We start from the raw sequence: 12,143 nt of genomic DNA, 5'->3' as shown, positions 1-12,143 counted from the left end.
AAACAACAAACAAAAGAAAATAAAATAAAATAAAACATGTTATATTATACAAAATGTACACGTGTGACACATGTGCATCATTTTCTTGTGTTCGTGTGAAAATTGGGCATTAAAGAAATATTTGACCAGAAATTTAATATTTGGATTTGTGGTATTTCTTTCTCTTTAGACTAGAGCGCGTATGACTCCCCAGTTTCAAAACCAATTATTATTTTTCCACAAATAAATATCTTCCTTATCTCATTTTTTTCAAAATTTTGGGACAGCATCATGGATTTAAGACCCCACCATACCATGGAGTATGACGTTTCTGAGAACAAATTACTGTGATTTAGCGTTGAAACTCGTATGAAATGAGGATAGCATAGGTTAGCATTGGTTTGCTATTTTCAGTCAATCACAGATTGTCACGTGAAAAAGTTATCACATGTGGCATGTTGTGATTAGTCGAGAATAACAAAATAGTATTATGCCCGCTTCACGTAACTGTTTATACATTTCAAGACAAGTTCAATGCTTTTTCTCTACCAACCTCCTGATGTTAATTAGGAGAACCCATTTTGTTATTGAGGTTTTTATTTTTATTTTTCAAAGAGATGATAAAAAGGGAAGACAATAATGGAACTTTTATTCTAAGTCATAGTCTAAAAACCTCCTCCAACAATTTGTAATTGTTACCATTCACATTTACAGCCACACTCCTAATAATTCACAACAAAATCCTTTTTACTGAACTTTCTCGCAGATGATGGCATAAAACCAGTGTTCATTCAACAATGACCTTTCATAGTTTGGTGATGATAATAATGTCGTAAACATTTATATCATGGGCGTCATTAATAATACAACCAAGCATTTAAAACAGATTCTGGGAAAATGACATGAGTGGCAATGGGGTCCAAATGAAGCTGTCAAGGACCGTGACTTCACACCCACACACTTCATCAATCATCATCATCATGATCATATCAGGCATTAAGATTTATGCTTAGCGTGAATTGCGTTTGACTGTATGACGCTAACACAACTGTTGATAAATTATAAATGCTTACAATATTGTCACTTGTCCACGCGCAATTGATGCTAACTTAACATTATACATCAATCAATTGCTAACTTAACATTATGCATCAATACCATTCACTGCTATCAGGATCGAATAAAAGCACAAAATTAGTGCTTGTCACAACTCATGTGGGCTATATAAGCCTACAACAAAATGTGTATTTAATTTTCAGCCTTTATTTTTTTTCTTGGGTTTTCTATGAATGCATAGTAATGCTTGTTGTGACTTGTGAACACATCAAAGAATCATGGTTGGCATGCTAATAGGAGAAAAATTTACATTATTTTGTTATTCTCAGTCAATAATTTTATGCAACGTTGAAGTATTATCACGCATGTCAGAGCGTTATTGATTAAGAATAACAAATTAGTATTATCTCTATTTTATAGAAGTTTCTCTGCCAGTAGGCGTTGACGAGTGATGGTCGTTGGGAAGTAGGAAAAAGGAAAGGCAAACCAATTCGTGCATTCAATTCTTGCGCACACCATGCAGTTCATACGGATGAGATAAGTTTAACATATTTGGTTAACTGAATACAATACTTTTCTTTTTATATGACTTATTAAATAGAGTTTTGTTTTTGGTTTCTAACAGTGATTGATTTGATTTGATTAATATCATGACAGAAATGGAATATTGAATAGCAAAGAGGGATATGGTACCTGTCGTTTTTATTTTTCAAATCAAGAACCAGAATCTCTGTAACCCTTCCTGTAAAGTTAAAGCACAGACAAGGACAAAGGCATCACTTTGGTTACTGGTATTCTCGTCAAAAATGAATTGTAGCAAACCTTTGCAAAGATTTCACATTCACATTATTATAGGATGAAGAGACCAGAAATTGTGTTCCTCACAAAAGGTAACCAATTTGTGTCTTTTATTTCTTGGGTGAATAATATTGTTTCCTTTCAGACAGAAATCTTCCCAAGAAAAAGCAGCCAACGTGTAGCATGTGTTCCTTGTACACACACCCTTGTTTGTCTTTGGGGTTGGCTAATTATTCTGTGCACCCAACACTTGGTCATGGCTTTATGGATCCATTTGTCATGAAAGGTGGTTGGGGTGCGCTCGCTGTGCGCATTTGTCACCTCATGTGGTACAAAATATCTGAGACCCCCCACCAATAAATGAGCCACGCAGGTCCTGCTCTTTTAGGATGGTTTTTATCCATGTAGGGACCAAAGATGTCAAAACATCACCTAAAATTACCCCAAGCTTTTGCATGGTTTTTATCCTTGGTTTAATTTGTATCCACAGTCGAGGAATTGTGTCATTTATATTTTTCATGACATTGTTATATATTTTCGAAGGACAAACTGAGATTCTCTGCATAGGCTTGGCTGGTGTCGCACACTTTCAGATAAATTGAATGGATGCCTTCTATACTCTATATATACTTCCTACTGTTAACAGAGCAAGATATCAGAAACCAATCCTAAATAGTTTCCTATTCTCTCTTCACTTCTACAATCATACAATTTCCTTATAGCAATTTCTAAGGGAATTCTTTGAGTTTTTGCTATTCGTAGATTTCAGACTTTGTTGTATCCTGGAAGTGATTTGCCAAGAACCCATTAGCAAACTCAATTGAGTGGGGAAAAATAACACTTTAAGGAAACGATTCAAATCGTACCTCAAAGTCTTTCTTCATATTTCAGTTTTTACTCAACAATCTTAAAGTATTATTCGTCATGGAGATCAAATCTGATAGCATGGCTATGAAGGTTATCAATCAAGATGTCTACAAATTAGACAAATTTGATGGAACAAATTTCACCCGATGGAAGGACAAAATGCGTTTCTTACTTACTGTTCTTAATGTCTTATATGTCTTGAACCCGAAATTGCAGCCCATACTTGAACCAAGTGACAAAGATACTGAGAATATAAGTGCATATATTCTAAATTCATAAATGACTATGGTGTTATTTGTTGATGACTTGTTAATTTTTGGTACAAATATGAAAGGCGTATATGAAACTAAGAAGTATCTAAATTCAAAGTTCAAGATGAAGGATTTGAACAAAGTGGATACTGTCTTAGGAATTAAAGTAAGAAGCATAATCGGGGTTATGCCTTGTGTCAGTCACATTATATTGAGAAATTGCTTCTTAAATTTAAGCATTTGCAAATTAAAGAAGCAACAACTCCTTATGAGCCTAATGAAACTATGCTTAATAATTATGGCAGGTCCATTGCACAGCTTGAGTATGCTCATTGGAAAGCAATTAGCAGAGTATTTGGTTATAGCGAGGCTATTTTGTATAGAGTTTATAGTAAGGTGTATAATGGAAAATCTAGACATATTAGAGCATCTCCAACCGATATATCAAAAGTGCCACATAGATATTTAACAGCTAGAAATAACATCTCACATCACTCCAACCGAATTGTCAAAGCTGATGTGGAATGAAGGTTGGAGGTTCAGCTGTTATTTTTGACATCCCAAAAGCAAGATGTCAAATGAATATTTTATTATTTTTAAAGACAGATGGCTGTTACTTTCATTTATAATTTTCCTTTTTTATTTTTTTTCTTCTTTATCTTTAATGATTTGACTGTTACAATAATTATTTATTTAACATATCGGGTGGAGCGTAAAAATGTGTAAATATCAAATTGCCACATCAGCCATCAAATTTAAATTTGATGTTTAGCATTTGACATCTCCCTTGGAGATGCTCTTGAGACATGAATATGTCAAACAATTAATAACAGACGGAGTTATTAATATTATTTACGTTAAGTCAGGTAATAACTTGGCGGATCTGTTTACAAAAGCACTCTCGAGAAATTTGGTAGTTAGTACATCTAGTGGAATGGGCCTAAAACCCTTTACTGGAAATCACCAATAATGGTAACCCAACTTTGTCGAAGTTTAATGGGTAATAACAAGTTATTGTTAAGTGATTGCAAAAGCACTAAAATTCAATATATATATATATATATATATATATATATATATATATATATATATATCCCATTCCAAGATGATCAGTGCAAGACTGCTATGTTTTGGAGGATGGGACTTTATCCCTTACTGACGTTAAGGGCTCGTTTGGGACTGCTTTTCTAGGAAGTACTTCTGTTCATAAGCGTTTCTAACAAAAGCACTTTTATTATAATTTTTTTGAATTTTCATAAAAAATTAAAGTGCTTTGTGGAAAAGCACTTCGGAGTGCTTCGTGAAGAAGTACATAACAAGTGCTTCTCCAGGAAGCGCTACTATGACCCAGAAGCGCTTCTAAATTTTTCTGCCAAACGCTGTCAGAAGCGCTTTTAGTTATCAGAAAGTGCTTTTAGCCCTTCCAGAAGCACTCCCAAACATGACCTAAATAATTTTATGTCTACAATAGCATGGATATGGGAAGAAGAAGTGGTGCCACTTCTACCAAGAGTTGGGTTTTCTCTTGTAAAGGCTCATGAAACCAGGATGAAGCACAAGGCCATAATAGTGCTTAATTAGTACAAAAATTTCTTTAAGGAAATATGATATAATCATGTGTGTGGTAATTCCGGTTTTACATAAGAAGACTAGGTTTAAACTAAGGCCACCATAGGCTTTGTTAAAACTTTGATTTTTTTTTTCCAAAGACACCTTCTTGTATGCATGATAATATTGGTTTGATTGTGTTACAATTCGGTGGGGAATTGTTCACTTATATTTGAGAGAAGCGTGGATTACTATATATATACATATTATTGAAATTGAGAAGGATTGTTGAAGATTTCAATAATATATAGAGAGAGTTAGTCAAATTCCATTTCTACTGCAAAGAGTTTTGGTTAATCAATGTCTTTTTTTTTTTGTCAATATATATTTTGGCTAAATGGTACATACCAACTAATATGTCTTTTGGTTGAAATGGTACATACCAACAAACATGATATTTGGTAGTGTCCTTTGAGAAAGTGGCGTTGCACACTTTTAGATAAATTGAATGGATGCCTTCTATACTCTAAATATACTTCCTATTGTTAACATAGCAAGATATCATAAACCAATCCTAAATAGTTTCCAATTCTCTCTTCACTTCTACAATCATACAATTTTCTTATAACAATTTCTAAGGGAATTCTTCGAGTTTTTGCTATTCGCAGATTCCAGACTTTATTGTATCCTGGAAGTGATTTGCCAAGAACCCATTAGCAAACTGGATTGAGTGGAGGCAAATAACACTTTAAAGAAATTATTCAAATCGTACCTCAAAGTCTTTCTTACCCCCTTTTGTTTTAGTACGCATTTCGGTTCCAAAATTTATAGTGTAAGGTAAGGATGTGGGTTAGACTATTTTTCTTTCAACATTTTAACACTTTTGCTCCATGATATATATCCCGGATGTATATTCCGTTCCCTTTCTCACTCATCACGTAGTGAGTGAGAAAATGAGAGGGGTTATATCTCCATGGAAGTGTTTCTCCATGTGTAGAGCTGTTTAGTAAGAGCATCCACAATGGTAATGTGTATATGGAGGTGTATGTCAAATATACACATTTGGTTGCCGGAATGTCCTGCAATGGGGAGGTGTATATGGCTATAAATGTACATCACAACCGTGAGATAGGAAAAAAGATAATGTACATCTAATTTTACACCCACCCAAGTGGATCCCATAACAGAAAAGCCAAGAGAGAGGAGAGATGAAAGCTACCTAAAAGATGGGGAAGTTATTAAAATGATGGGCCCAGGGCGTGGCTGAGATTCATCAATATGGGGAAGTTAATAAAATGATGCAAATGTACAAAGTTCTTCTCTAATGTATGGCCATATTTCATTCAAATTGAAATATGAAACTAATAATTACACTTAAATGGTGAAGAATAAATTCATATCAAAGCTGACGGTTCAGATTAATTTTATTTACATCATATTGAATGAAATTATATCTTATTGGAATTTTAAAAAATTTATGTCAATTTGTTTAGATAAAATAATTAAACCTAACACACAAATTAACACAAAAATATTAACATAAAAAAAATTTAACACAAAAAACAAATTAATACATGAAAAACGGATTTACATATTTGAATTTGCATCCAACTTATTAGAGCAAAAATGACATTTGCATCTCCTGGAGGTGTAAAGATGTAAAAGTGGCTTTACACCTCCAAATTTACACCTCCCCACTATGGATGCTCTAAGAGCATCTCCAGGGGTGGGGTTGTATAATGAAGTGTATGTTAAATATACATTATTTGTGATTGAAATCACCTGCAATGGGGAGATATAAACGATTGTAAATTTGCATCACAATTGTGAGATACAAATTTAGATGCACATGTGCATTCTTTTTTACATTCCTTGCAGGTGGGGCCTACATTAGAAAATTGAGAATTCAGAGACTGGATGCTCTAAGAGACTTTGAATTCAGAATTTGTCCATTCTGTACCATGCTGCATTGCATAGCCAAAAAGTAAAAGATGGTAACTCTGGTTTGGTGTTACAGAAACTCAAGAATGTTACTTTAGGATTCTTATAGCTGGAAAGAGAATGAAATGACCATTACAATGTTGACGTAGGTTACTGTTACTCCCAAGTAAGAAAACAAAACTCGAGGACAAGAATCAATTTGTACTAGAAGGATACGCGCGCACCACCAGAAAGGCATCTAACCTCAGTAAATAGAAGGTAATCATAAACTTGTCAACTGTGCAAAAGTGATAATATGGATGAAAAGCAAGTCATATTATGATATCATATCTGCACCAACCAAAGCCAGAATGGGAACCAAATCTCTCTTAACAATGTGTCTGACAAAATTAAACTCCAACCAAAAAAATTCAAAGCTGCCCACAGCTACCATAAGAAGAGTATTTTCATTGAAGCATTAAGGGAAGAAAGTGATATATTGTATACATGCTCTATGAATTTGTTTGTAATATCGTAAAAGATCAAATCAAATAAAAAAAATCTCTGTTAACTATCAGAATTCTCAGTTGAACTAACATAACTAAGCTTATTCTTTCATATCTATGTATTGATCAGGTAGCCTGACCTTGAGGATTGCCACCGTGAATAAACATTCTTTTGATAGCTTCTTCCTTCTCATCAATGAAGTCAACAAAGTTGTGTATGGACTGAGAAAATCGAGTACTCCATGAGCTTGAGGAGGATAAAGGAGAGGGAGGGACTGCTTGCTGTTTTTTGTACCGGACAAATTGGAGAACCACTCTTAGCAGAAAGATGAGAAGCGCAGTGAGAGTGAAGATGCCACATAGTAGATATAGACCCCAGAAGCTGGTCAAGTGGAGTTGGTTAGGTTCAGACTCCAGATTCTTCTCACTAGGACAACCCATCTTACAGAACCATTTCTCATGGATCTTCTGAAGCTCTCCACTCTCAGAAAGTTTCAAGATTGCAGTGGACATGTCAATAGCAAGGGGAGAATCTCTTTGAAAAGCCTAATTCACATAGTGAAGGAAAATGAGAAAAAAAATCCTTAAAATAATACTAATGGCACCTCAAAAATATTAAGCATGCATGTTTGCACACATCTAATTGCAGTTAAACAGAGGTACTTACAAATCCCCATCCACTCCTGGTAAATGTTTGCCCAATAATTCCGAAATCAGTTTGCCTTGAAAGAAATAATTCAATATAAGTAAGCTCATCTATGATAGCTCCCACCCCTCCATTATACGGCCCTTGCCGCAGTGCTTTTTCATACTCCTCTGGGGAGCCTAGTTGAACAAGTCTTGACCTAGGAATGTAGAGGCTTTCAGTCAGATAGCTATAAGCAAATGACCCTACTTGGTACCCTATAGGCCAATTGCTTGCAATCAAACTATCAATTCCAGTGATGGGTGATGAAAGCTGCTGAACTGTAAGGATTGAAGTCAAGTTTGCAGTATAGCTTGATGTGATCACCATCAATAGAAAAAGCCACACCACCATCACCAGTCGCCCAAGTGGGCTCACAGTATCTTCTTCTGTAATGGATAAAAGAAAAAGGTACATACTTCACTTAAAATGTGATTTGACTGCCAAAATTTCAATAAATTGATATTGAAATAGAAGTGATGGCAGAGCAGAGCAGTGCAGGCTACTTTTCTTCATTCTTTCAATAAGAATATAAACTTATGAGGAAGAGATTATATGACTGTTAAACTAATCATAAACAATATGCAACAGGAAAACTAGTAATCAATAGAAACCTTAGAAAGAACTTGCTAATTTTTGGGATTCATGTTACTAACTTGTCTGAACATCCCATGTTGTTGTGTAATAAGATGATTTGTGCCAAGTTATTTGTGGTAAGGAACTTCTTATATAGCAATATACAACAGTTTTTAATTTATGTGCAAAGTTGAGAAACAAGACAAACTAAGAAATATTATATTGCAAATCCCAAATATTTGCTTACGATTTTTCTTAAAAAGTGTTGAGAAGCTGAACCTGCAATACGAAAGAGTTGAATGATGTGAGAACCTGGTCTCCCAAGAATTTAAGTGGTTCTTTAATTGCAACATCAAACTGTTCAGGAAGAATTGTAATGGACTCCACTTAAAAATACAGAAGGCTTACAGAAACATTGTAACGAGCTGCCTCTTAGGGGGACCTCGAAAATCTTTGTTGACTCGATGCTCAAGAGTCCATATAACCACTGCAATTATCACAAAGAAAGCTGCAGAGACACACCACATCTCCCATGTAAAGGGTTTAAGAAACACCCAAGCATTTGACTTTGAATTGTCTATTGGTGCCACTATCACTAGCCCGGTGGTAGCATAGGGCTGAGAAAAGTCTACAATCAATGTCCGGTTTTTCACAATTGCAATGTCCCCAACAGCTGCATCAAATACCTGTCACAAATTTTCAATTAAAAAGAAGTATTAGATCAAATGGACAAGATAGATAATATGGTCAGACTACTGGATATTAGATTCTTCTGGGCTATCTGCATGTGTTAACTCATACTCACATAAAGTATCCATGTATTGGTAGGTTATCTCACCTACCAAAAATGAGTCACATTTATGCTTTCTTTGGATTGACCAATTCTAAAATGTGCAAAGTTCACTTACGTTTTCTGCAACCATCTTCACAAGCTCATTATAATTGGGATTGGAAAGACCATCCCCAAAAGGTTCAAATCTGTAAGGAATTTCATAAGGGACTAACTGCCGTGCTTCATTGAACACATCAATACAGTAACCTTGGACTGTATGGCTATCATTCAACTCTGTAACAAATTCAACAAAACTTGCTCTTTTTGGCACTCCAATTCGCAATGGTTTTTCATTATCTGCAATCACCCAACCACGTGGCCTTTCTGTATTTCCACCTGGCCACGTAACATTGTACAGCTTATAATCCAGTGGAGAATAACTACTTCTTCTCCCTTTAAGAGTTGTTGGGGGGGAAACTGAAAAACCTGAATAATTAGTCCAAAAACCAACCGTACGAATTGTCATCTGATCAATATTAATGACATCATAACCACCACTAACACGATTTCTGTCTTCATTAAATTGAACTTGACCAGTTAAACCACTCATATTTGTCTTCAATAACTTCCCACGAAGAAGAGATCCACCATCAAAGACTTTAAGCTTCCCTAGCTCAATTTCAGATGGTTTCATATCATGTAATCTATCAATGAAAGAGAAGGAGATATTTCTGTATTCATTTATAAAGTTTTCAATCGAATGTGCAACTGCCCAAACTGTGTCATAAGCATAAAGTCCATAGGCATTTAGCTCAGAACTTGCTAAACCTTCTTTCTGCATTTTCTTCCACCTAGATATAAATGCACGCTTTCGATTGGACTGTGGGATATGTTGACGAAGTGTAACTACACCTTCAAGGACAGTGAGTGAAGTTCGATTCGTTGGAGAAAATGAATCTATGGTAGTAGAAAGCCAATCCGTTGCAAGCCACACGTAACTGCTGGTCATCATTTGAAGTTGTTTGGCAACAGTAAAGATTCTCAACCCGGGGTCAGGATCAACGTGAACAACATATACACGAGGGCCAAGCACTTTGGATTTATTGAGCAACTCAGTGATGTCACTTAGATTAAATTGTACAGGCAAAGCCAACTTATAAGAAATCCTTGACATTTTCTTCTCAAGTTCATCACCTAAAGTATATACTCCATTCCTCCCATAATCATCATCCACATAGACAGCAATGACCTCTTTCCACCCATAAAAGTCAATTAAATCAGCCATAGCAGCCATTTGGTAGGCATCACTTTGTGTAGTTCGGAGAAAGAAGGGGAATTGGAGAGCAGACAGGCTTGGATCAGTGGCGGCATATGATATGAGAGGTACTTGGAGACCATTAGCAATTTCAGATATCATATGAGCTATTGAAGAAGACTGTGGGCCAACTATGGCTACTATATTTTTGTCAAGTACCTGAAAAACTGCTCCCAATAGGTATGCTATTAGAGTAGAGAAGTACAATATCAAACTTCTCAGGAAAGGAAAAGAAGCATGGAAATTATCATGTGATAAGAAAAGAAAAACCTGGTATGCTGATTGATACTGGTGGCAGAATATGAAAGCACTAAAAGGAATAACTTTACGAGGAGATGTGATGTGATGCCGTATAGAAAATGGGACATGTTGACAAGAAAAACAGCTCATGAAGGGCAAATAGTGGTGAAAGAATCTAAAATCAACCAGATGCAGTGCTATCTTAAAATTGGAGATGAACAAAGCTTAATATCAAAGGCAACATTCAAAGCAGAAGTGAGAAAATCAGTGGTTCCACATTTTCAAGGAACTTCAAATCTACCACAAATATGAGAAGTTTCATATAAAACAGAGTCCTTAGCAACCTGAGATGAACTTAAAATAGGAGATGGAAAGAGAACTGTACTATAAATCACCTAAAATCAGTTTATATAAATTGTTGATCATCAGTACAACTGCTATCATTTCAAATTTCACCCAAGAAACAAACAATGATATTCATATACAGAAAGAAGAATATAAATCACTAAGGTACCTTCTACTGATCCCAAGAATACACTACAATTTGCATCCTCCATATGCAACCTCAGTTCTGTCCCGTTGAGTATTCTTGGATCTGCATTAACATCAGAGACTGCTGTTTCCATGGCTGTCTTTGCAACTCTACCAATAACAGAGTTAAAAGTAAAAATTGCTCCAATGTTCACTACAGAAGGCCTCTGGCAGTACAAAGAACCAGTGAGAAATACCCATATGAGAGTATGCAGTGGCCAAGCCACACCCTGTCGCATATTTGAACCAGGTTAAGCCCCCCCAACAGCAATTTCTCACAATAAAGTCCCAATCTTTAGCAAAACCTGTGTTTCATTAGCTTCATATAATGAGTAAAAATGACTTTACCACATCAAAACATGGATATTCAACTAGTTTTGGGTAAAGAGGAAAACTTTAAAAGTGGCCTTTTTGAGGGTGCCAAAAGAAAAACTGTTTAGCCCACATAGGGATGAATTGAAAAACTATACAAAGCTCGTAAATTTCACCCAGAAAGTTTACTCCTCAGAGCTGAAAATTTTGTGCTCCAAAGACAAGCAGAGCTCACAACTGTTGAAGGACTCTGGTGGATTTGCTGAGAAAAACCAATCAGCTCACTTGAAATGAAGACTTTTAAAGGAAGGAAAGGAAGGCATGTTGTGCTTGGCTAATTTGGATATGGGGCTGAAGTGAGCATATTATTTCCCATCATGAAAATGAAGGGGAAAGACTGTGGGTCCAATTGCATTCTTAGTTGTTTCTTTTTTCTGGTCAACCCTTTTTCCCATTGGAGTTCTGAGACTACTCTACACAGCTCATAGTGGACTATGACTAGTCCCTAGCTTTAGGCTAGCAACATTGTTAGCGTTTTTATCATTGCAAACATTCCACACAACCAACCAACACCCATTGCAATTTTTTTTTCTTTTTGAATAAACTAGAAAAGAAAGTTATTGAAATTTATGCACATCATAAATTTCTCATTCTTCTATTTTTTAGTACAAGCAATAATCTAAACTAGATGAAGAGGGAAGTTTCTCACACACACACACACATAACTAAAATGCCATGGAGATTTTAAACCTGAGACCTCTTGTTGTCCATTTTCCATTCAGCTAAA

The 12,143-nt window shown here is 35.5% G+C and overlaps 1 protein-coding gene across 2 annotated transcripts; it reads right to left on the bottom strand.

Moving 5' to 3' along the window:
• Window positions 1–6,867: 6,867 nt before the first annotated feature.
• GLR5 (glutamate receptor 5) lies at window positions 6,868–11,724 on the bottom strand. 2 transcript variants are annotated; one of them, XM_021967159.2, is made up of 7 exons: window positions 11,533–11,724; window positions 11,028–11,349; window positions 9,095–10,440; window positions 8,595–8,872; window positions 8,434–8,465; window positions 7,593–7,999; window positions 6,868–7,471 (listed from the first exon to the last, which is right to left on the bottom strand). In XM_021967159.2, exons 2-7 carry the CDS (start codon window positions 11,281–11,283, stop codon window positions 7,052–7,054), a joined length of 2,739 nt encoding a protein of 912 aa, XP_021822851.1. In that variant the 5' UTR covers window positions 11,284–11,349; window positions 11,533–11,724; the 3' UTR covers window positions 6,868–7,051. The 2 variants fall into 2 exon arrangements, with proteins under 2 accessions (XP_021822851.1, XP_021822850.1); XM_021967158.2 differs by having other exon boundaries at window positions 11,028–11,724.
• Window positions 11,725–12,143: the final 419 nt, after the last annotated feature.

The sequence above is a fragment of the Prunus avium genome, chromosome 3, assembly GCF_965620075.1.
Source record: "Prunus avium chromosome 3, drPruAviu1.hap1.1, whole genome shotgun sequence".
Lineage (NCBI taxonomy): Eukaryota > Viridiplantae > Streptophyta > Magnoliopsida > Rosales > Rosaceae > Prunus > Prunus avium.
The sequence above is the reverse complement of the archived record's forward strand: the minus strand, read 5'-3'. Positions and strand labels throughout refer to the sequence as shown.